Genomic DNA, 25,087 nt, shown 5'->3' with positions numbered 1-25,087 from the left:
GATGTGTATAAGAGACAGATATATATATATATATATATATATATATATATATATCATAATCACATTTGTTTATTTAAAATATTTTAAAATTTTATACATTTATTTACTTATTTATTGCTTGTGCTGGAAATTTAGGGTTACCCTTCCTTACTTAATTTGTTTTTGGTACTGCGGATGGAACCCAGGGGCACTTAACAACTGAGCTACATCCCCAGCACTTTTTTATGTTTTATATTGAGACAGGGTCTTGCTAAGTTGCCAGGGTTGGCCTTGAATTTGTGATCCTTTTGCCTTAGCCTCCCAAATGGCTGGGATTACAAGCGTGTGTCACCATGCCTGGCTTGCACACCCTCAGTTATTGCAGCTCTATTTACAATGGCCAAGATAGGGAGTCAGCCTAGGTGCCCTCAATAGATGAATGGATAAAGAAAGCATGGTATATATACACAATGGAATATTATTCAGCCATAAAGAATAATGAAATTATGTCATTTGCAAGAAAATGGATGGAATTAGAGCATATCATGTTACAGGAAGTAAGCCAGACACATAAAGACAAGTATGTGGAAAAAAAGATGACTTGAAAGCAGAAAGTAGAAGGATTACTAGTGATTGGGACTGGTGTAAAGGGTAGGGTAAGGGGGAGAGGGGAGGGAAGTGCCAGGTGGATGGACTCAATCAATGAACGATGTATGAATGTATGGAAATATCACCATGAATACAATCAACTTTAGAATGAATATGCTAATAATTTTAATAAAAGATTTTAAAAAAGAAATTTAAGAGTAATTTTTGTATAGTAATTGCAAGTAATTTTCTAGTAATTATTGTATATCCTCTGTTGTGCTTAGCAGTGAAAGAATTGATATTCAATATAGTTATTCAGTAAATACTTCAATGAGTATATTTATTTATTTAATGGTCAATATATGATACTTGGCTTATTGAATAAGTGAGTCAATTATATATGTGTATACATATTCCTTTATTACATTAATTAATTGGAAATTTATGGTTTACATCTGAAGCACATGGTTACCTACCTGTCTTCTGGTCCCGCCCTAAATGATCCTGCCACTCAAACTCCCCCCATGACCTGGCCCTGCCCCAAGCCAGCCAAAAGGGCCCACCAAAAGTAGCTAACTCCTCCCATGGCCTGGCTCTCCTGAGGCTGTATATAAAGCCCAGAACCTCGTGGCCAGTAGCCACCTCCCCTGCCCTCCCGAAAAGGAGCCACATCGTTTGTCCGATTGACCTCACCACTGAATAAAGGGAAGCTACTGATAGGAGACCAGCTCCCCACCTCGGTCCTTTGTGCGTTCATGTGCTTACAATATCAAGACCATAATTACAGTAAAATGATCCTACGTTTTGAAGCTCATGTTAGAATACTTCATCACTTAGGTGAATTACAAGTTTCCAAATTCACACATCTGTTACATTCTGTAGCATCTCAGTATAACTGCTGGCTGTGAAGTTTAAGCCCTGCTCCTAAAAGACTAATGCTTTAAGTGTCACATGTAATCAAATATTGCCTAGTTCCAACAACCTTCTAAACATTTATAGGAAACTGCAGGTGTGATTTTATTAACAAATGGTTAATATTAATGAATTTTCCTTTAGAAATATAAATGCATAGATCTGGCTCCCAGCCAATTTTTTTTCCTTGTGGTGATGGGGATTGAACCCAGGGCCTTGTGCATGTGAAGCAAACATTCTACCAACTGAGCTATACCCTCAGCCCCCAGCCAATTTTTTATTTCATTCCAGTAAAGAACATTGGTCTTTAAACCAAATGAGAGAATCTGTATAAGGTCATTTGTTTCAACACCTTATAACCCAAAGCTACTTACTATAGTGGTATTTAATAATTTAAAAATCTTTCTGAAACAGTTCTAAACTTTTTAAAAGGAAGAATAATAAACTTCTTGAGAGAGTATTTAATAGTAAATTTCTTGTGAGCATGAACAAAGTTGTCTTGCTCACCCTGAGCAAGGCTTTGATAAGATTTATGGTGACCTGACTATTCATTAAATTGAATTAAATAATTGAATAAAATTAAGCATAAAATATGTATTCTTTATTATTTATATGAGTTCCATTAAATCAGGTTGGTTTTCTTGTCTTTTTTTTTTTTGTATTGTGAACTTCTTTAATGGTGTGTTCAAATCTATGCCTTCCTCAGATCATGCTTTTAAATATATAAAATAAAATGCATAAAATTAGGAGGTATCAAGTTCATGAATGCCTTGAATTCTGATCCTGGGTCTCTTAGTCTATGGATTGAGATTATGAATTCCTGGACTTGAGGCATGGGAACCTAATAAAATGTATAAGTCATAATTGATAAAAAATGTGATTACTCTGTGTATAAAACCAAGAAAAATCCCATTTGTGTTACTTGTGATAAAATCATTTAGTTTTCTAAAAAGTATCAACAATATTGTTTGTAACTTTATTCTGTGAAATATACCTTTTCTCATTTATGTAAACAAGAGTATGACTAATAAGTGAAGGATATTTATCTCCTTGAAGACACATTCAATCTTTTCATGTGTAACATACAACAGAAAACATGAAGATATATGTATAACTACTGAAAAAAAAAGAAGAATGAGCAACCAATTTACCATGTGTTATTTTAGCTCTTTCTTCCATTTCACCTGAGATTTTACTAAGAAGCCATTACAAGAATGGGGCAGGGGCCAGAGGACAGAGCAGATGGAAAAAAAGACAAACCTTTGATTGAAGACAAAGCTTCTCTTCACTGTGCAATCCCAGAAATCTTGGTGTTAGCTTCCATTCCTCATCTCTCATTCTTTATTCCAGACAATAGAACCAGTCAGGCTTGCAGGCTGTATCTCAGACTCTGCAACCTACTGTGACAAATATGTCAGCAGATAATGTGGCTTCTCTCTTCTTTCCTGAAGCACTATTGCTTTATTATTAGAACTTGGAAATTAACCAGAAGGAAATTCTCCAAAGAATTAATGCACTTAAATGGGATGTTTTAAAACTCGCTCTCTCTTTTTTTATATTTAGCAGTGGGAATGCTGTAAGGATTTCTGGATAATTAGCTTTGAGGAAAACCATTCCTCCTTTAAAGTTTCAACTGAAAGAATTTACATGAAGCGCAGTGTGTACAGGGTATAGTTCTAAAGGTGTCATGAGCATTAACTCATTTAATCCTTATTAAACACATTAGTTAGATATTATCATCATCACCATTTTCCAGCTTAGAAAACTAAAGCACAGAGAGTAAGGAGGTTGTTCAGGGTCCCAGAGGTTGTAGGTGGAATAGCCGGTATATTTTTCTAGGCAGCTGCCTGTAGGACTCTGCCACCCAGTCTCTAGCAGCCCCATTGACACCCAAAGACATGACATAACTTGCCAAGATTGTGTGCTTAATAAGTTTTAGAAATGGGAATTGACAACATGTCCCTTGGGTTTCTTTCCAATGGTTTTGTTTTTATCTCAAGTTGAGTTCTAGGTAAAAGTTAAAGAAAGTAGAATCATTTAGTTCACAGAACAGCTAAAGGCAGTTTGGTTTTTAGCCATTATGATGGACAAGTGCATGAAACCTGAAAAATATGACTTTACTATTTCCAAATATTATACAAGCACACGATCAGCATGATTTTCCTGGATGAACTTCTTGATTTGGGTCTTTGATCCATCCACATCTGATAAACCTTCATTCCTCTGTTCTCCTGCCCTGACCCCCCAAAATGGTCCTGGGTCAGGGCTGAGACCTTGGCCACCAAAGCAAACAATTAAATGCACTTGGGGTTCCTGCCTCACTGTTTCACAGTCTATTGCTAGTGGGGCAGCTCTGAAGATGGTCTGGAGAAGTCCAGTGTTGAGGTGCCATTTTGTGGGATCTCAAAATGAATCTTATGGTTGTGGTTGCAAAGGGGAGTAGGCTTGCACTGTACAAGTCACCTGGAGAGAAACTGACCCATGTTTTCTCAAAATTACGTGACACGTTGGCCTCCTGATAAATCTGAAAATGACATAATATGTCATAACATTGACAGTAAGCAGGATACCCTGTTGGAGTCCTGATTTTGATGGAGCATTCTTTTGTCTTTTGAATTTTAAAGGATTAAGTGAATTAGGATATATTAAACCTTTAGTAATATTGGGGATATAACAGGTACTCAGTATTTGTTTCTCTGCTTGTTTTCCATTCCCTTCCCTGTGCGTGTAAAAGATGATCCTTTCAACCAAGAAGTAGAGTGGTGGATCAATAAATTAATAAATTTTAGATACCTACTGTGTGCCTGGCATTCATGAACTGAATGTGGGAAAGCAGAGTTGTTGGATAATGACCAAGACTTTAAGGGATACACTAAAAAATATAAACAAAAATGAATACTCTAACCTTTTTAAGTGTACAATTTAGTGGCATAAAATATATTTATGATGTTGCACAATCATCACCACTATTTCCAGAATTTTTTATTATCCCATATGGAAACTTTGTATTTATTAAATAATAACTCATCATTCCTCCCCTCCCAGCCCTTGGCAAATCATTCTGTCTCCAGGAATTCAATAAAATTCTAGGTACCTTCTATAAATGGATTCATAATATCTGTCTTTTTTTTGCCTGACTTATTTTAGTTGGCACAGTGTTTTCAAGCTTCATCTGTATTATAGCATGTATTAAAACCCCTTCTGTTTTAAGGTTAATATTCTGTTATATGTATCTGCTACATTTGTTTACACAATCATATGTTGATGGACACTTGGATTGTTTCTACCTTTTGGCTATTGTAAAAAATGCTGCTTTGAATATGGGAATACAAGTATCTGAGTAGCTGTTTTCAGTTTTTTCAGAACCTGAAAGAAGAATTCCTGGATCATAAGGTAATTCTGTTTTTAACTTTTGAGAAGATGACAAAACATTCCCTACAGTTTGTTATTTTACATTCCACCAGCAATGCAGAGTTCCAATTCATTACATCCTCATCAATAACTTCTTCTTTTTTTTAATAATAGCTATCCTAATGGGTATGAAGCGGTATCTCATTGTGATTTTGATTTGCAGTTCCCTAATGACTAATGATGTTGACATCTTTTCATGGCTAATTAGCTGTTCCTGTATTTCTTGAAGAAATATCTATCAGGTCCTTTGTCCTCTTCAGTTTTTTTTTTTTTTTTGGGATGGGGTCTCTCATTGTTGTCCAAATTGGTCTCAAACTCATGTGTTCCAGTGAACCTCGGGTTTCAGAATAGCCAGCACTGCAGGCGTGCATCTCTCTATCTGACTTCTTTGTTCATGTCTTGAATTGGATTGTTTGTATTTTCATTTCAAGTTGTAAGAGGTCTTTATAAAATCTGGATATAAATCTGATATATAACTTGCACATATTTCCTCTCAGTCTCATGCTATTCATGGTATCCTTTGATGCAGCAAATTAAAAAAAATTATTTGTTCTTTTTTATAGTTATACATGACAGGAGAATGTATTTTGACATATCATATATTCATGGCGTATAAATTCCCATTTTTGTGTTTGTACATGATGTGGAGTTTCATTGGTCATGTATTCATATATGAACATATAGGAAAGTTATGTTTGCTTCATTCTACTGTCTTTTCCATTCCCATCCCCCTCCCTTTGCCCCACTACATCCTGTCCAACCTGGTGAACTCTGCCCCACCTATTGTGAGTCAGCATCCACAAGTCAGAGAGAACACTCAGCCTTTGGTTTTTTGAGAACGGCTTATTTCACTTAGCATGATAGTCTCTAGATCCATCAGTTCACCAGCAAATGCCATAATTTGATTCTTCTTTAAGGCTAAGTAATATTCCATTTTCTTTATCCATTCATCTTTTGAGGGGCACTTAGGTTGGTTCCATAGCTTAACTATTGTGAATTGGGCTCCTATAAACATTGATGTGGTTGTATCACTGTAGTATGTTTATTTTAAGTCCTTCGAGAATATGCCAAGAAGTGGGATAACTGAATCAAATGGTGGTTCCATTCAAAGTTTACTGAGGAATCTCCATACTGCTTTCCAGAGTGGTTGCACCAATTTGCATTCCCACCAGCAATATATGAGTGCACATTTTCCCCCACATCCTCGTTAACATTTACTGTTACTTGTATTCTTGATAATTGCCATTCTGAGTGGAGTGAGATGAAATCTCAGTGTAGTTTTAATTTGAATTTCTCTAATTGCTAATTATGTTGAACATTTTTTTCATATATTTTTCATATATATCTCATATATTTGTTGACCTATGCTATTTATTCTTCTGTGAAGTGTCTGTTCTGTTCCTTTACCCATTTATTGATTGGGTTATTTGTTTTTTTGGTGTTATTTTTTGATTTCTTTATATATCCTGGAGATTAATGCTTTATCTAGGTGCATGTGATAAAGTTTTTCTCCCATTATGTAGGCTCTCTCTTCCTATTCTTATTGTTTTCTTTGCTGTGAAAAAGCTTTTTAGTTTGATATTATTCCATTTATTGATTCTTGATTTTATTTCTTGCACTTTAGGAGTCTTGTTGAGGATTTGGTTCTTAAGCTGACACAATGTAGATTTGGTTCTACTTTTTCTTCTATTAGGCACAGGATTTATATTCTAGTGTTCAAGTTCTTGATCCATTTTGAGTTGAGTTTTGTGCAGGGTGAGAGGGTTTAATTTCATTTTGCTACATATGAATTTCCAGTTTTCCCAGCACCATTTGTTGAAGAGCCTATCTTTTCTCCAATATATGTTTATGGCACCTTTGCTAGTATGAGTTAATGTATTTATGTGGGTTTATCTCTGTGTCTTCTATTTTGTACCATTAGTCTTCATGTATCTGTTGGTGCCAATACCATGCTGTTTTTGTTACTATAGCTCTGTAGTATAATTTAAGATCTGGTATTTTTTTTAATTGCTTTTATTTTTTAAATACATGACAGCAGAATGCATCACAATTCTTATTACACATATAGAACACAATTTTTCATATCTCTGTTTGTATATAAAGTATGTTCACACCAATTCATATCTTCATACATGTATTTTGGATAATGATGCCCATCACATTTCACCATTATTCCTTTTGCTAACTCCCTGCCCCAAGATCTGGTATTGTGGTGCCTCCTACTTTACTTTTCTAACTGAAGATTGCTTTGGCTATTCTGGGCCTCTTATTTTTCCAAATGATTTTTAATGACTGCTTTATCTCTTTCTATGAAGAATGTCATCAGAATCTTAATAGAAATTGATGTATGAAATATTGATAATTTGAAACAATTTTTAAAAATTATATATTTTTAGTTGTAGTTGGACACAATACGTTTATTTATTTATGTTTATGTGGTGCTGAGGATTGAACCCAGTACCTTGCACATGTTGGCAAGTGCACTACTGCTGAGCCACAAGCCCAGTCCCAATTTTTAAAATTTTGATGAAGTCCAATTTATTTATTTTTTCTTTTATTGCCTGTGCTTCTGGTATTGTATCCATGAAAGCATTGCCAAATCCAAAATCCCGAAGAGTTTTCCCTATAAAGAAATATTGATTTTTGGTAAAGAAAAATCTTAAGGGAAATAGAGAACAATCAAGGTGAATGTATAATCATTACTAATTGAAGAGGGTATAAATAAATATCTAGTTGTTTAGAGAAGAGAGTAAACAATCCAAATATCTTAATAAAATCTTAACTTCACACCAGTTTACTTCTAGCAAGAAGAAACAAATTACAGGTACAGAAGATGTAGTGGTTACCCAAGTGAAAAGGAGCACTAGAAATAAGACAGATATTTGCAATAAGTGACTATTAAGTAACCACTTCAAATAAATAATCTGGATTTATGTAGGAATGTGTGTGGATACATGTGTGTGAGTGTATGTGTGTGTGTACTGCATATGCTTTTAAATTAATTAATTTTAATTAGGTATATATGACAGCAGAATGCATTTTGATTCATTGTATACAATTGCAGCACAACTTTACATTTCTATGGTTGTACACATTGTAGCATCACACCACATGTGCAGTCATACATGTACAACCAACTTTCCTGCCCTCATGCACCCTCCATCCCTCTCCTCCCTCCCCTTTGCCCAAAGTTCCTTCATTTTTCCGATGCCTCCTCACTCCCCATTATGGATCAGCATCCACTTATCAGAGAGAACATTCAGCCTTTGTTTTTTGGGGATTGGCTTACTTCTCTTATCATGATATTCTCCAACTCCATTCATTTACCTTCAAATGCCATAATTTTATTCTCTTTTAATGCTGAGTCATATTCCATTGTGTGTATATACCACAGTTTCTTTATCCATTCATCTATTGAAGGGTATCTAGGTTGGTTCCATAGTTTAGCTATTGTAAATTGAGCTGCTATGAACATTGATGTGACTGTGTCCCTGTAGTATGCTGATTTTTAACTCCTTTGGGTATTAATTGAGGAATGGGATAGCTGGGTCAAATGGTGATTCCATTCCCAGTTTTCTAAGGAATCTCTATTTGCTTTCCATAGTGGTTGCATCAATTTGCAGTCCCACCAGCATGTATGAATGTGTCTTTTCCCCCACATCCTTGCCAACACTTATTGTTGTCTGTATTCTTGATAACTGCCATTCTGATTGCTGTGAGATGAAATCTTAGAGTAGTTTTGATTTGCATTTCTTTAATTGCTAGAGGTGTTGAACATTTTTTCATATATTTGTTGATCAAATGTATATATTCTTCTGAGTAGTGTCTGTTTAGCTCCTTAGCTCATTTATTGATTGAGTTGTTTGTTTTTTGTGGTGTTAAGTTTTTTGAGTTCTTTATATATCCTGGAGATTAGTGCTCTATCTGACCTGTGTGGGGCAAAAATTTGCTCCCAAATTGTAGGCTCTCTGTTCACCTCATTGATTTCTTTTGCTGAGGAGAAACTTTTTAGTTTGAATCCATCCCATTTATTAATACTTGATTTTATTTCTTGTGTTTTATGAGTCTTGTTAAGGAAGTTGGAGCCTAATCCAACATGATGAAGATGTGGCCCTACTTTTTCCTCTATTAGGTGCAGGGACTTTGGTCTAATTCCTAGATTCTTTATCCACTTTGAGTTGAGTTTTGTGCATGGTGAGAGATAGGCATTTATTTTCATTTTGCTGCTTATGGATTTCTTGTTCTCTCAGCACCATTTGTTGAAGAGGCTATCTTCTGCATACACTTTTAACTCCCAAATCCAATTACTCTTTCAAGAATAGGAGATAATAGCCTTTTGAGAGTTGGTGAGTTGATGGTGGGTAGGGGTAAGTAGTCGGCAATTTTTAGAAGAAAGGGGATCTAATTTTGCAATTTGGAGCCTCTTCTTTTTTGATTTGAAAATGACTTATGTGTATGATTTTTTATTTCAGTGATGAAAATAAAGTATTTGCTATTGTACTCATGTGTCCTGGTTTCCAGGGCACTTGCAGTTTCAGAACATTATATCCTGTCGAAAAACTACAGACCGCAGTCATTTGGTTTAGAAAGGAAGGATTTCCAAAGAACCTAGATAATATTTTTAATGCCATGCCAATTACCATATCAACTAATTGCCCTTTAAATCAGAGTTAGAATTTGCAACTAAATGCTAGGGAGTTCCTTGAAATATTCTGGGTTTGTTAAACACCTAGCACTAAATTTTATTGCTACCCTAACTTCCACTTCTTGTTTGTTATATAATTCTTTATTGGACTGAATTTTAGACACACATTTCTTCATCGTCTATTTCCTGGAAGCCCAATTTTCTTCTTTGAGTTAACTGAAACTCACATTTGGGAGAGGCCAGTTCATGAAGGGTCTTGTGTGTCTAGGCAAGATGTACGGACATTATTTGGCATAGACTGGAAAGCCACTGAAGACAGGACCATATTGGTTTGTCAGAAGGCTTGCCTGGCAGCATGGTGGAAAAGGTTTTAGAAGCAGGTGGGATGGACTGATGATTTTTCTCTCCCCTTCTTCCCTTCATACTTCAAACTCACTGGGGAAAGCAAACTTATAATGGTTATTTTAATCTCAAGAAGAAACAGGGAGAAAGGAGTTTCCAAAACAAAGATATAACCAATGCTGAAACACAGTTCCTATGGAATTCTGCTGTCAGAACCCTGAGGTTTCTTTTTCATTGTTTACCAAACTGGCACCAGACACAGGGGCTCACCTTCACTGCCGCTTCAGTCTTTGCTTCTGGTGAGCAGGCTTCCTCATTAGCTGTTTGCTTACCTTCCCTGTAGGGAAGCTGGTCAGATATTGAGAGCCAGAGATTGGGACAGGCAATTTGTATTCTGAAGTGACAACCTTATATTTAAATTTTCTCTTGAAAGTTCTAAAATATACTCAAAAAGGATGATAGTATTATGAAACTTCCTCGTCATTCCATCACCCATGTTCAATAATTCGGAATATTTTACCACACCCACTTTGTTACTGAACCTACTTTTAGCTGAAGTATTCTTTTCATTATTAATATTATTTTTGATCGAAAAAATCATAATTATATCAAATTATATAAGGGGTGTAATATGACATTCTGACATCTGTGCACAATGTGGAATGATTAAATCAAGCTAATTAACCTCATGTAGGTCACAATTTTGAAAAACAGTCTTGTCCATCTCATTAAATTAGTTGCTGTTATGGTTTAGATATGAAGTGTCCCCGCAAATCTCCATCATTTTGCTTACCTGCCATTTTTATGGTGAAAACTTTGAAATTTACTCTCTTATTTTGCAATATAGAATAAATTATTATTGACTATAACCACTCTACCGTGCAACCGATTTCAAAGCCTATTTGTTATGATTTGGATATTAAATGTCTCCCCCAAAGCTCATGTGTTGAGGCTTTATCCCCATTGCAACACTGTTCAGTCTAGGTCCTTTTGGAGGTGATGGGATCATGAGGGCTCTGACTTCATGAGTGGATTAATTAATTTATGGGTTCACATTTTAATGGGTTTTAGGGTGGGGCTTAATTATAAAACTGATCTCTCTCTCTCTTTTGCTTCTCAGGCACCAAGTGTTCCCTACCATGATGTTCTGCTTTGCCACAGGCCTTAACCCCATTTTTCAGTTTGTATTTGAGGTCATGTAGGTCACAATTTTGAAAAACAGTCTTGTCCATCTCATTGAATTAGTTGCTGTTATGGTTTAGATATGAAGTGTCCCCGCAAATCTCATGTGTGAGACAACACAGGAATTTTCAGAGGTGAAATAATTAGATTATGAGAGGTGTAACCTAATCAGTGAAATAGTCCATTGATGTAAATTAATTAAATGGTAACTGTGGGCAGGTACAGTATGGCTAGAGAAGGTGGACATTTTGCCCCTGGTGAGCAGAGCTCTCTCTGCTTCTGATTGTCATGTTCTGAGCTGTTTTTCTCCGCCATGATGTTCTGCATCACCTTAGGCCCAGAGATATGGAGTCGACCAACCATGGACTAAAACTCTGAAACCATGAGCTAAAATAAACTTTTCCTCCTCTACATTGTTCTTGTCAGGTCTTTTGTTCACAGCATTGACAAAGCCGACTAAAACAGTTACAATGTATGGTAGGTGAAATAATATGGCTAGGTCCTAATCTCTGAAACCTGTGAATGTTACTTTATATAAGCAGAAGAGACTTTGTAGATATGATTAAGTTCAGGATCTGGATGTGTGGACATTATCCTGATCCATAGGTGAGCACTAAATGCAATCACAAATGTCCTTATAAGGAGGCAGAGGGAGATTTGATACAGGAGACACAGGCCACCTGACAGAAGCAAAAGGAAACAGAGAGAAAATACTACACTTTTGACTTTTGAGACAGAATTGGGGCTGGGGATGTAGTAGAGCACTTACCCAAAGCTTGAGACTCTGGATTAGATCTCTAACACCTCCAAAAGGAAAAAACAAAGATGGAGGAAGGGACCATACACTAAAGAATACAAGTGACTCCCAGAAACTAGAGAGAGAAAGGAAAGGGATTTTCTCCTAGAATGACTACTCCTCTACACATTGATTTCATCTGAGTGAAAGTGATTTGAGACTTCTGGCCTCAGAATTTTGAGAGAGTAAATCTGTGCTGCTCTAAGTCACCACGCTAATAGGAATTTGGTATAGAAGTCATAGGAATCTAATACACCAACATTCAAAGATATTTATTAAGGTAGGAATTCCATTTTCTGTAGAAGATGAGATCCTTCAGGGGTCAGGCCTACTGGAGAGGCAACATAAACTGAAAAAAGAGCAGCGATGTGGGAACTGGATTCTAGACCCTGTTCTGCCAAAGACTTTGAGCCAAGTCACTTGTTTTTTCTGAGATTCAGTTTCCATATACATAAAATCAAAAGAATGACTGGGATAAATTATCCTAGAGAGATTTTTAATCTCCTTATCTTGTTTTACCAGATGAAATCAAATAAGATGGATAAGGAAATAGGTTTAAAAAGGACACCAGATTCTCAACAGCCTTCTTAATAAGCCTGGGAGGGGCCTTTGGCTGGGAATATTCATTGAAAATTTATTTGGCCTCCACTGGGTGGATAGCTTTCAGATGAGCAGTTTCATTCAGTCTGCATAATGATCTTGATGATGTAGTTATTGGCACCTCTGTTGTGTTGGTGAAGAAATGAAAGGTTAGAGGAGATTTGGTTTTACTCAGGCTGACAAGGCTGAGCATAGGTTTGGATTAGGTTAGCTGGCACCAAAGGCCACTTGCGTGAGATGCTCTTCTCTTGAAGGGTAGCTTGAGGTGATGCAGTAGGGCATTCAAAACTTAGGGAAGGTGTCCAGTTGTGTCTCATCCTGAGTCCTCCTTTTTTTTTTTTTTTTAAATGTTGAATGTCGGTATTGTCTTGTTGGAGGAAAGAATAACTCATAACTTTCGTGCTGGAGACTGTTTTGGAAACTGTTCTGGGGCAGTTTAGGTGAACAGCTACTTCTCATCTACCACCCAGAGTCACTTTATGTGTGAGTTAGAGTTTAGAAAAATCTGAATTTGTGGTGTACTAGAAATATCTAACATGTACTTTTGGTATTTACTTAAATCCAGAATTCTTTTCTCTGGGATCATGACCTTAATTCTTAGATTATGTTTTCAGTTAAAAAATGGGTTCATTTTTTTTATACACTCCCTATTCCCTAGGGAGCACATTTTATAAGTAAATACCCTTTTTATTTGAAACTTTCAATGGATTGTAGAAAGGAACACAAAAGAAAACAACTTTTTTATTGATTTAAAATGGGGATAATGATACTTACATTACATGAAGATTGAGTTTGTATATATAAAGCTCCATGCAAAGTAGTTTTGATTTTTATTGAAATAAAGGGAGTGCAAAGTATCACCTGGCTTAACTTAATGTCTTTTCTTTTTTTTTAACCTTTAAAATGAACCATTTATTAAATCAGACTGTTATTTCTTACAGTTATGTAAGTTACATGTATGTTTGATTCGGAGTATTTCACATGGAAAAATTTTAAACTCCTATAGGCAAGCAAAATTATATTACACAATATATAAGTGGGAAAGGAGTACTGCTAAACATTCAAATAAGGCAAGGATTTAAAACAATAAAATAATAATAAAAAAATTTAAGCATTCCTTTAAGAGAATTCAACACTACAAGCTTAAATGTACTTTCTGCGTGTATTCATATATCAAGGCAGTGTTTCTTCTTTTAAAACATCAGGAAGTAGAATAAGGCTCATTAATATTACAGCTGCCCTCAAGATTTCAATCTCATTTGCTTTCTTTAAATTAAAATTCATGAAGTGCACAATTAAGATATATCAAAAAAACTGAATCTGCTACTCTAACAACAGCTGTCCATGCTTAATACTTAGTGGTTTGTTGGACCGAATTATGTCTTTTCAGGGAAAAAAAAATATAAGCCACTGTAAAACATTTGGTTTGAAATGTATGCTAATACTTTTCTTCAAAATCAAAAATTATGGAGGAAAAGGGTTATTTATTATAAGGAATAGAAAGCAAAACACTAGAATGACCAAACATTTTCAAAGAACAAGCACCACAAAGGACATTTGCATTCAGTTTTGTAATATTTATCAATGCATTTTTCTTCTTCCAACCAATCTACTTCATCAAATTCTGAATCATCTTCTGAATCACTATATTCCACAGCAATAAGGCGAGACAGGATGGTGGCAACATCATTTTCAATGCGTTCATGCTTAGCTTCCTGTTCACGCTGCTCTTCTACTTTGCGTAGTTGAATACCTTTTCGTATTGCTTCCAGGAGTACACTCCTTGCGTCACTGATTACAGGTAGGGTTGATGGATGACGCTTTGGCTCAGAAGCAGGTATAACTTGTGATGGAGGAGATGGAGGCATTAATGGAACATGGGGACCTGGGGCAGTAGATGGTGTTGGATGTAGCCCAGAGGGAGGATGAGCAAGAGCTGCAACTGTGATAGGTGATGATGGTCGAATGCCAGGTGGAGGCAGAGGAGGCGGTGGTGGGGGTGGAGGCAGCCCCTGGACTTCACCTTGTGGGAGTGGATGAACTGGTACAATCTCACATACTGGGGCAGCTCTAGCTATTGGTGGAGAGGATTGTACTAGAGGCGGTGCAATTGGAGGAGGAGCTGGGTGAAGAACTCCAGGGGCAATCTGAAGAGGAGCTGGAGGTGGTGGTACAGCTGGAGCTTGCAAAGCAGTGGTTGGAGGTGGAGGTGGGGGAGGTACTGGAGGGGGAGGAGTGGAAGTCATTGAAGCTCTTAATGAAGAAGTTGACAAGGCATATGGAAGAGGTGGTGGAGGAAGTGGTGGAGTGAGGCTCACAAACATAGGTGTTCTGCCTGTGGCTGGTGACTGAGGGCCATTTTCTATCAAACCTGTAGCAGAACTGACACAGGTGGGTAAGGGTTTTGCATCTCCTGTTCCATGCATGGGTGGAGGCAGAGGTGGTTCATGTGGTCTGACTAAGACCCTTTCCTCAGCTCTAGTCAGAAGCTCACTCATCTGACTAAATGGCAAGGCAGAAAGTGAATAAGATCCATCCATATGATCCACGTAAGTCTGAGGTCTTGTTTCAAAATGAGAGGCTGGGCCATTAGCAACTTCAATATGCTTATGTAAGAGATTAGCATCATCTTCAGCCAGCTCTGGACCTTGGGCCAGCTTCTGCCATTCTCTCCTCCTGTCATGAGGTGCTCTTGACCCTTTTTCTGGTTCATGAGGACGATCTAGATTTTTCTGCTTCTGTTTCCTCTTTTCCTCCCTCTTGTCCTCTGTATCTTGCAACATTTTTTCTTTCCACAGATCAAAGAAATATGAAGGATTGGTATAAAACTTCAAACCTTCTTTACCATCATCTCTGTAAGGAGTAAGTATGTTGAGAAGTGGAGGTTGTTCACAAACATCATATGTCTCTTGTAATGGAATAGGCAAAGTCTTGTGGTCGAAAAGCTGCTGATCTTGAATTGCAGAACTTCGGAAGGCTTTTCTCATTGTTATGTCCGGCAAAGACAATTCTTCTTCTTTAGGATCAAGCTGTGTAACACTAACAGATAAACGGTCCACGTGTTCTTGCAGTGAGTTAACTCTGAAGGAAAAACTATGTGCGTCATTGAATAATTCTCCAAATATATCTTCAGCATATTTACTTACACTACTTAGCTGTCTAATTATATTTGCCAAAGAAATATTGGTTACACATTCCAGTTCATTCTTTTTTTTAAAAAAATATTTATTTATGTATCTTTAGTTTTTTTTTTTTTAAATTTTAATGTTTATTTTTTAGTTTTCGGCAGACACAACATCTTTGTTTGTATGTGGTGCCGAGGATCGAACCCGCGCTGCACACATGCCAGGTGAGCGCGCTACCGCTTGAGCCACATCCCCAGCCCAGTATCTTTAGTTTTTTAGGTGGATACATTAGCTTGTTTTTATGTGGTGCCGAGGATCAAACCCAGTGCCTCATGCATGCTAGGCGTGCACTCTACCACTGAGCCACCACTCCAGCCCCTCCAGTTCATTCTTAATGCCTCTAGGCAGTGCTGTGTGGCACAAGTGCCTAGGATCCATGTTTCTTTTCACTAACGGCATCTTGAGATAAACCTCTGTCCTAGTTCACCCATCATAGGGGGCGAATATCGCTCTTCCCCCTTTCCTGAGGCTCTGTGGTATTACCCAATCCTTAGTTTGGGGGAGGGGGGCACTTAATGTCTTTTCAATGAAATTTATGTATACATTCTAGTGAAAAGAAATTTTGTTTTGATTACAAAAAGAAAATTATTTTACTAATTGTAAAGACTTTAGTTTTTATAATTAGTGTTGCTGAAACTGTAATCTCTGAGCATATATTTTGGGGTCCATGAGAATTGTGTACTTTAAAAGGGACCAATATGTTCCCTGAGGTTGAAACTTATTTAGTTTCTATCCTGTTTCCAGGATGACTTTGCATATATTATAATTGGCCAAGATGGACATGTGCATACATACACATACTCAGACACATACACTTTGGAACCAGTTGAGAGTACCTTACAGACATAATGTCTCTCTCTGTCACTTTTACTTCAGTATATATTTCTAAAAACAAAGCTTTTTTCTTATATAAATATTGTGCAATTGTTAAAATCAGTGGTAGCTGGGGATGTATCTTAGTGGTAGAGCACTTGTGTAGCATGTGCAACAACAAATCAGTGGATTTTATATATAATCACTTATTTTTTAAAATTTATTTCTTATATACATGACAATAGTGGAGTGCATTAAATTCATAATTATCCATTCACAGCACAATTTTTCATAACTATATATAGAGTATGTTCACATCAAATTATGCCATTATACATGAGCTCTCTTATTTTTTTTGCATCACAATTCTTTTTTTTAATATTTATTTTTTAGTTTTTTAGGTGGACACAATATCTTTATTTTACATCTTATGTGGTGCTAAGGATCGAACCCAGTACCTCAATCATGGTAGGCGAACACCCTACCACTGAGCCACAATCCCAGCCCATCACAATTCTTTTTTTTTTTTTTTTTTTTTTTTAATTTTTTTTATTGTGGGTTGTTCAAAACATTACAAATTTCTTGACATATCATATTCCACACTTTGATTCAAGTGGGTTATGAACTCCCACCCTCACCCCATACACAGATAGCAGAATCACATCAGTTTCACATCCATTGATTTACAAATTGCCATCCTAGTGTCTGTTGTGCTCCGCTGCCTTTCCCATCCTCCACCCTCCCCCCTCCCCACCTCCCTCCTCCCCTCCCCTCCTCTCTCTCTACCTCCTCCACTGTATAACCCTGAGGGTCTCCTTCTATTACCATGCAATTTCCCTTCTCTCTCCCTTTCCCTCCCACCTTTCGTCCCTGTTTAATGTTAATCTTCTTCTCCTGCTCTTCGTCCCTACTCTGTTCTTAGTTACTCTCCTTATATCAAAGAAGACATTTGGCATTTGTTTTTTAGGGATTGGCTGGCTTCACTTAGCATAATCTGCTCTAATGCCATCCATTTCCCTGTAAATTCTATGATTTTGTCATTTTTTAATGCGGAGTAATACTCCATTGTGTATAAATGCCACATTTTTTTTATCCATTCGTCTATTGAAGGGCATCTAGGTTGGTTCCACAGTCTTGCTATTGTGAACTGTGCTGCTATGAACATCGATGTAGCAGTGTCCCTGTAGCATGCTCTTTTTAGGTCTTTAGGGAATAGACCAAGAAGGGGAATAGCTGGGTCAAATGGTGGCTCCATTCCCAGCTTTCCAAGAAATCTCCATACTGCTTTCCAAATTGGCTGCACCAATTTGCAGTCCCACCAGCAATGTACAAGTGTACCCTTTTCCCCACATCCTCGCCAGCACTTGTTGTTGTTTGACTTCATAATGGCTGCCAATCTTACTGGAGTGAGATGGTATCTTAGGGTGGTTTTGATTTGCATTTCTCTGACAGCTAGAGATGGTGAGCATTTTTTCATGTACTTGTTGATTGACTGTATGTCCTCCTCTGAGAAGTGTCTGTTCAGGTCCTTGGCCCATTTGTTGATTGGGTTGTTTGTTCTCTTATTGTCTAATTTTTTGAGTTCTTTGTATACTCTGGATATTAGGGCTCTATCTGAAGTGTGAGGAGTAAAGATTTGTTCCCAGGGTGTAGGCTCCCTATTTACCTCTCTTATTGTTTCTTTTGCTGAGAAAAAACTTTTTAGTTTGAGTAAGTCCCATTTGTTGATTCTAGTTATTAACTTTTGTGCTATGGGTGTCCTATTGAGGAATTTGGAGCCCGACCCCACAGTATGTAGATCGTAGCCAACTTTTTCTTCTATCAGACGGCGTGTCTCTGATTTGATATCAAGCTCCTTGATCCATTTTGAATTAACTTTTGTGCATGGCGAGAGAAAGGGATTCAGTTTCATTTTGTTGCATATGGATTTCCAGTTTTCCCAGCACCATTTGTTGAAGATGCTATCCTTCCTCCATTGCATGCTTTTAGCCCCTTTATCAAATATAAGATAGTTGTAGTTTTGTGGATTGGTTTCTGTGTCCTCTATTCTGTACCATTGGTCCACCCGCCTGTTTTGGTACCAGTACCATGCTGTTTTTGTTACTATTGCTCTGTAGTATAGTTTGAAGTCTGGTATCGCTATACCGCCTGATTCACACTTCCTGCTTAGCATTGTTTTTGCTATTCTGGGTCTTTTATTTTTCCATATGAATTTCATGATTGCTTTCTCTATTTCTACAAGAAATGCCGTTGGGATTTTGATTGGCATTGCATTAAACCTATAGAGAACTTTTGGTAATATCGCCATTTTGATGATGTTAGTTCTGCCTATCCATGAACAGGGTATATTTTTCCATCTTCTAAGATCTTCTTCTATTTCTCTCTTTAGGGTTCTGTAGTTTTCATTGTATAAGTCTTTCACCTCTTTTGTTAGGTTGATTCCCAAGTATTTTATTTTTTTTGAAGATATTGTGAATGGAGTGGTTGTCCTCATTTCCATTTCAGAGGATTTGTCGCTGATATACAGGAATGCCTTTGATTTATGCGTGTTGATTTTATATCCTGCCACTTTGCTGAATTCATTTATTAGCTCTAATAGTTTCTTTGTAGAGCCTTTTGGGTCTGCTAGGTATAGAATCATATCATCTGCAAATAGTGATAATTTAAGTTCTTCTTTTCCTATTTTGATGCCTTTAATTTCTTTCGTCTGTCTAATTGCTCTGGCCAGTGTTTCGAGAACTATGTTGAACAGAAGTGGAGAGAGAGGGCATCCCTGTCTTGTTCCAGATTTTAGAGGGAATGCCTTCAGTTTTTCTCCATTCAGAATGATGCTAGCCTGAGGCTTAGCATAGATTGCTTTTACAATATTGAGGTATGTTCCTGTTATCCCTAGTTTTTCTAGAGTTTTGAACATAAAGGGATGCTGTACTTTGTCGAATGCTTTTTCCGCATCTATCGAGATGATCATATGGTTCTTATTTTTAAGTCTATTGATGTGGTGAATAACATTTATTGATTTCCGTATATTGAACCAGCCTTGCATCCCAGGGATGAATCCTACTTGATCATGGTGTACAATTTTTTTGATATGTTTTTGTATCCGATTCGCCAGAATTTTATTGAGGATTTTTGCATCTAGGTTCATTAGAGATATTGGTCTGTAGTTTTCTTTCTTTGAAGTGTCTTTGTCTGGTTTAGGTATCAGGGTGATGTTGGCCTCGTAGAATGAATTTGGAAGTTCTCCCTCTTTTTCTATTTCCTGAAGTAGCTTGAAAAGTATTGGTATTAGTTCCTCTTTAAAGGTTTTGTAAAACTCTGCTGTATACCCATCCGGTCCTGGGCTTTTCTTAGTTGGTAGTCTTTTGATGGTTTCTTCTATTTCCTCAATTGATATTGGTCTGTTTAGGTTGTCTATATCCTCCTGACTCAATCTGGGCAGATCATATGACTTAAGAAATTTATCTATGCCTTCACTATCTTCTAATTTATTGGAGTATAAGGATTCAAAATAGTTTTTGATTATCTTCTGTATTTCTGAAGTGTCTGTTGTGATATTGCCTTTTTCATCCCGTATGCTAGTAATTTGAGTTCTCTCTCTTCTTCTCTTCGCTAGCATCGCTAAGGGTCTGTCGATTTTGTTTATTTTTTCAAAGAACCAACTTTTAGTTTTGTCAATTTTTTCAATTGTTTCTTTTGTTTCGATTTCATTAATTTCAGCTCTGATTTTAATTATTTCTTGCCTTCTACTTCTTTTGCTGTTGTTTTGCTCTTCTTTTTCAAGGATTTTGAGATGAAGTATGAGATCATTTATTTGTTGGTTTTTTCTTTTTTTAAGGAATGAACTCCAAGCAATGAATTTTCCTCTTAGAACTGCTTTCAATGTGTCCCATAGATTCCGATATGTTGTGTCTGTGTTTTCATTTATCTCTAAGAATTTTTTAATTTCCTCCTTGATGTCTTCTATAACCCATTGATCATTCAGTAACCTATTGTTCATTCTCCAAGTGATGTATGCTTTTTCCTTCCTTCTTTTATCGTTGATTTTCAGTTTCATTCCATTATGATCAGATAAGATGCATGGTATTATCTCTACTCCTTTATATTGTCTAAGAGTTGCCCTGTGACATAATATATGATCTATTTTTGAGAAGGATCCATGTGCTGCTGAGAAAAAAGTGTAACTGCTTGATGTTGGGTGGTATACTCTATATATGTCAATTAGGTCTAGGTTATTAATAGTGTTATTGAGTTCTATAGTTTCCTTATTCAACTTTTGTTTGGAAGATCTGTCCAGTGGCGAGAGAGGTGTGTTGAAGTCTCCCATGATTATGGTATGGTGGTCTATTAGACTCTTGAACTTGAGAAGAGTTTGTTTGACGAACATAGCTGCACCATTGTTTGGGGCATAAATATTTATGATTGTTATGTCTTGTTGGTGTATGGTTCCCTTAAGCAGTATGTAGTGTCCCTCTTTATCCCTTTTGATTAACTTTGGCTTGAAATCTATTTTATTTGATATGAGTATGGACACTCCTGCTTGTTTCCGAAGTCCATATGAGTGATATGATTTTTCCCAACCTTTCACCTTCAGCCTATGTATGTCTTTTCCTATCAAATGCGTCTCCTGTAGGCAGCATATTGTTGGGTCTTGTTTTGTGATCCATTCTACTAGCCTGTGTCTCTTAATTGGTGAGTTTAAGCCATTAACATTTAGGGTTATTATTGAGATATGGGTTGTTCTTCCAGCCATATTTGTTTATTTCTGTTACTAAACATGGTTTGTTTTCCTCTTTGATTATTTCCCCCCCCTTTACTGTCCTACCTCCCACTGTTGGTTTTCATTGTTATTTTCCATTTCCTCTTCCTGTAATGCTTTGGCGAGGATGTTTTGAAGAGATGGTTTTCTAGCTGCGAATTCTTTAAACTTTTGTTTATCGTGGAAGGTTTTAATTTCATCTTCCATCCTGAAGCTTAATTTCGCTGGATACACAATTCTTGGTTGGAACCCATTTTCTTTCAGTGTTTGAAATATGTTATTCCAGGATCTTCTAGCTTTCAGAGTCTGTGTTGAAAGATCAGCTGTTATCCTGATTGGCTTACCCCTAAATGTAATCTGCTTCCTTTCTCTTGTAGCTTTTAAAATTCTCTCCTTATTCTGTATGTTGGGCATCTTCATTATAATGTGTCTAGGTGTGGATCTCTTATGATTTTGCACATTCGGCGTCCTGTAGGCTTCTAGGATTTGGGATTCTGTCTCATTCTTCAAGTCTGGGAAGTTTTCTCGTATTATTTCATTGAATAGACTGCTCATTCCTTTGGTTTGGAGCTCTGTACCTTCCTGTATCCCAATGACTCTTAAGTTTGGTCTCTTAATGTTATCCCATATTTCTTGGATGTTCTGCTCATGGTTTCTTAACAGTCTTGCTGAGCTGTCTATGTTCTTTTCCAGTTGAAATACTTTGTCTTCATTGTCTGATGTTCTATCTTCTAAGTGTTCTACTCTGCTGGTAGTATTCTCCATTGAGTTTTTAAGTTGGTTTATTGCTTCCTGCATTTCTAGGATTTCTGATTGTTTGTTTTTTATAACCTCTATCTCCCTGTATAGTTGATCCTTTGCTTCCTGGATTTGTTTGCGTAATTCGTTGTCGAAGTGATCTTTCATTGTCTGATTTTGCTGTTTAATGTCTTCCTTGATACTCCAGATCATCTGAAGCATGTATATCCTGAATTCTTTATCTGACATTCCATCTGCTGCAGCTGTTACCTCTTCTAAAGTTGCGTTGACCTGCATTGCTTGTGGTCCTTTCTTTCCTTGTCTTTTCATACTGCTTGCGTATCTTTCCTGCAGGTGCGGGCGGCGGCTCTGCTGTCTCCTTATTTCAATTGGGGTGTCGTGGCTACCACGCCAGCAGGTCGCTGTGCCTGTTCTGGGAACTGGCGGCGGCTCTGTTCTGCCCCTACTCCAATTGGGGTGAGGAGTGTACCACGCCGGCAGGCCACCGGTTCTGATCCGCCAGTCGGTTGCAGGTTTGCCTACCCTGCAGACACGGGCGGCGGTTCTACTCTGCCCCTATTCCAAATGGGGTGTCGTGACTACCCCGCCTGCAGGACGCTGGGCCTGTTCCTGGCACGGGCGGCGACTCTGTTCTGTCACTACTCCAATTAGGGTGGTGTTTGTACCACGCCGGCAGGCTCCTGGGCCTGATCCGCCGGTCTGTTGTAGGTCTGCCTACCTTGGAGGCGCGGGCAGCGGATCTGCCCTGCCCCTCCTACCACGCCTGCGGACCCCTGGGTTTGATCTGCAGTTTGATCACTGGTCTGCTCACCCTGCGGGCACGAGTGGCGGTTCCGCTCCGCCCCCACACCAATTTGGGTCACGTGACCACCCCACCGGCAGGGCCTGATCCGGGCGTGGGAGAAGGATCTGCTCTGCCCCTACTCCAGTTGGGGTGACATGTGTACCACACTGGCAGGCCACTGGGCCTGACCCGCCCGGCTGTCACAGGTCTGTTTACCTTGCAAGCGCGAACGGCGGCTCTGCCCTGCCCCTCCTACCACGCCCATGTACCCCTGGGTCGCGGGTCTGCCCACCTTGCGGGTGCAAGTGGCGGCTCCGCTCCCACCCCCTCTCCAATTGGGGTCACGCGGTCACCACGCTGGCGAGCCGCTGGGCCTGCTCCGGGCGCTGGCGGCGGCCCGGCTTCTCCCCTCTGGCTCAACGACAAATTGAGGAGGCTCAGGTGACTGTGCCTCACCCCCCCTACCAGGAGACCAACTGCTTATGTCACCGCTGGTATTGATGGAGTTCTCTCCTCCGCCGCTTTCTGCTGACATCAGATCTCTGCCATGTTGATATCGTATGCGAATGTCAGCCTTTCGTTCCCTTTGCCGGGCAACCAAAGCAACGGGTGAGTCCTGTCCGGCCCTCGGCAGGACCCCTACCGAGAAGCAGTTTCCGCGGGCTCCCAGCCCCGGCCCAGGGAAGTTCCGGGAGCCGGAACTCGGCCTCTCCGAACTCGGTGTAAGCTCGGCCTCTCCGAACACGTGTAAGCTCCAAGAAGCAGTCCCCGCGGGCTCAGTTCCGGGAGCCGGAGTTCGGCTGCTTAGTGCTTGTTGTATGCTCTGATAGGGGCAGGGTTCATGAAGCAGCCTCCGCGGGGCGGTTCCGGGAGCCGGAACTCGGGCGCCCCGCGCTCGGCGTTCGCTCCGATAGGCTCAGGTTCTTAGAAGCACCCAGGCGCAGAACCCTAGCAATCTGTTTGCAAGCCACAGGCGAATTGTAGCCTGGAATTACCTGATCTATGGCTGAATGAGTTGCGGTCAGTCGAAAACAGGGGACGTGGCGTCAGTTTACCAAGATGGTGGCTGCTGGCCTCCTCTGTGGACTGACCGGTGTGTAGAACCGAGAAGGACCGCTTCCTTACCCCGTCTGGAACCCAGAATTCAGCCCTGAGTACGGTGCTTGCGCGGCTGGCAGAAACTGCAGCACTGTAACCCTGCGTCTCTATCCCAGCGCACACTGCAGACTCTAGCCGCGGGGCGATTTGCTGAATAAGCAGTTACCCTCCGTGCGACAAACCTCTCGCGTTTGAGTCCCCGTAGCCGATCCTCGTGCGATGGAAATCCTTCCTCCAGGTTCCGGAGCACCCCACTATTGCTGGAAATTCCTAACAAGATATCCTTTAGCCGTCCTGACTTGTCATACTCCCACACAGTGAAGCAGCACACGGGGGTAATGCACTCCCCTCGCCGCCATCTTCCCCGAAGTCCCATCACAATTCTTAATACATCTTTATATCACAATTTATCATAACTCTGTTTGTATATAAAGTATGTTGACACCAAATTTACATCGTCACACATGTATTTTGTATAATGATGACCGTCTCCTTCCATCATCCTTGCTATTTATAATCACTTATATGATCAATAATGCAGTATCTTTTTAAAGACAGACCTATTTAAAATTTTCTAATTGTTTTACTAACATCATTTATATCAAAAGAAAAATGTTGTTAGTTTTGGTTTGGGTTTTGGGTTTTAATTCAGAACCCCCCTGCCCCTGCCACACACACATAGGCCATTTGTTTTGTAGAATTACTCTCAATTGGGTTTGCTCAATTTTGTTTCTTCATGATTTGGTTCATATAATATATCTGCCAGGAATACCACAGAAGTGATTTTTGAAACTTTTTAGTCCTTCAGATCAAGAATCAAATATTTATTACCAAAGTTATTTGGAAACTTTGATCTTGGAGTTTTTATGTCTAAATATGATCCCTTGGTTGGTCATGGGTTGCATATATTCCATTCTGTGGCTTGCCTTTTCATTCTTTTAATCTCTGTCATAGGACAGAAGTTTTTTTATTTTGGTGTTGTCAATTTTATTATTACTTTTAGTTATGTTTTTTGTGTCCTATTTAATAAATGTTTCCTATTTCCAAAGATTATAAATATATTCTCTATAATCCTTTTTATAAAAAGTGTATGTTTTATTCACAAGCATGTTCCCAATTCTGTATAAAATGAAGAAAATTTGTAAGTAAATGGTGAAATTATAGAGTATCCATCCAATAGAAAATTATGTTCCCACTTAAAAAATCATGTTTTTGACATAAGAAAATGCTAATAATT

At 38.5% G+C, this 25,087-nt stretch overlaps 1 protein-coding gene across 1 annotated transcript; it reads right to left on the bottom strand.

The window, feature by feature from the left end:
* Positions 1-13,557: 13,557 nt before the first annotated feature.
* Positions 13,558-16,095, bottom strand: LOC107136065 (wiskott-Aldrich syndrome protein family member 1-like). Its single transcript, XM_048803235.1, has 2 exons — positions 15,965-16,095; positions 13,558-15,655 (listed from the first exon to the last, which is right to left on the bottom strand). Exons 1-2 carry the CDS (start codon positions 16,037-16,039, stop codon positions 13,967-13,969), a joined length of 1,764 nt encoding a protein of 587 aa, XP_048659192.1. The 5' UTR covers positions 16,040-16,095; the 3' UTR covers positions 13,558-13,966.
* Between the last annotated feature and the right edge of the window lie 8,992 nt (positions 16,096-25,087).

The sequence above is a fragment of the Marmota marmota genome, unplaced genomic scaffold (genome assembly GCF_001458135.2).
Source record: "Marmota marmota marmota unplaced genomic scaffold, marMar, whole genome shotgun sequence".
NCBI classification, from domain to species: Eukaryota; Metazoa; Chordata; class Mammalia; order Rodentia; family Sciuridae; genus Marmota; species Marmota marmota.
The sequence above is the reverse complement of the archived record's forward strand: the minus strand, read 5'-3'. Positions and strand labels throughout refer to the sequence as shown.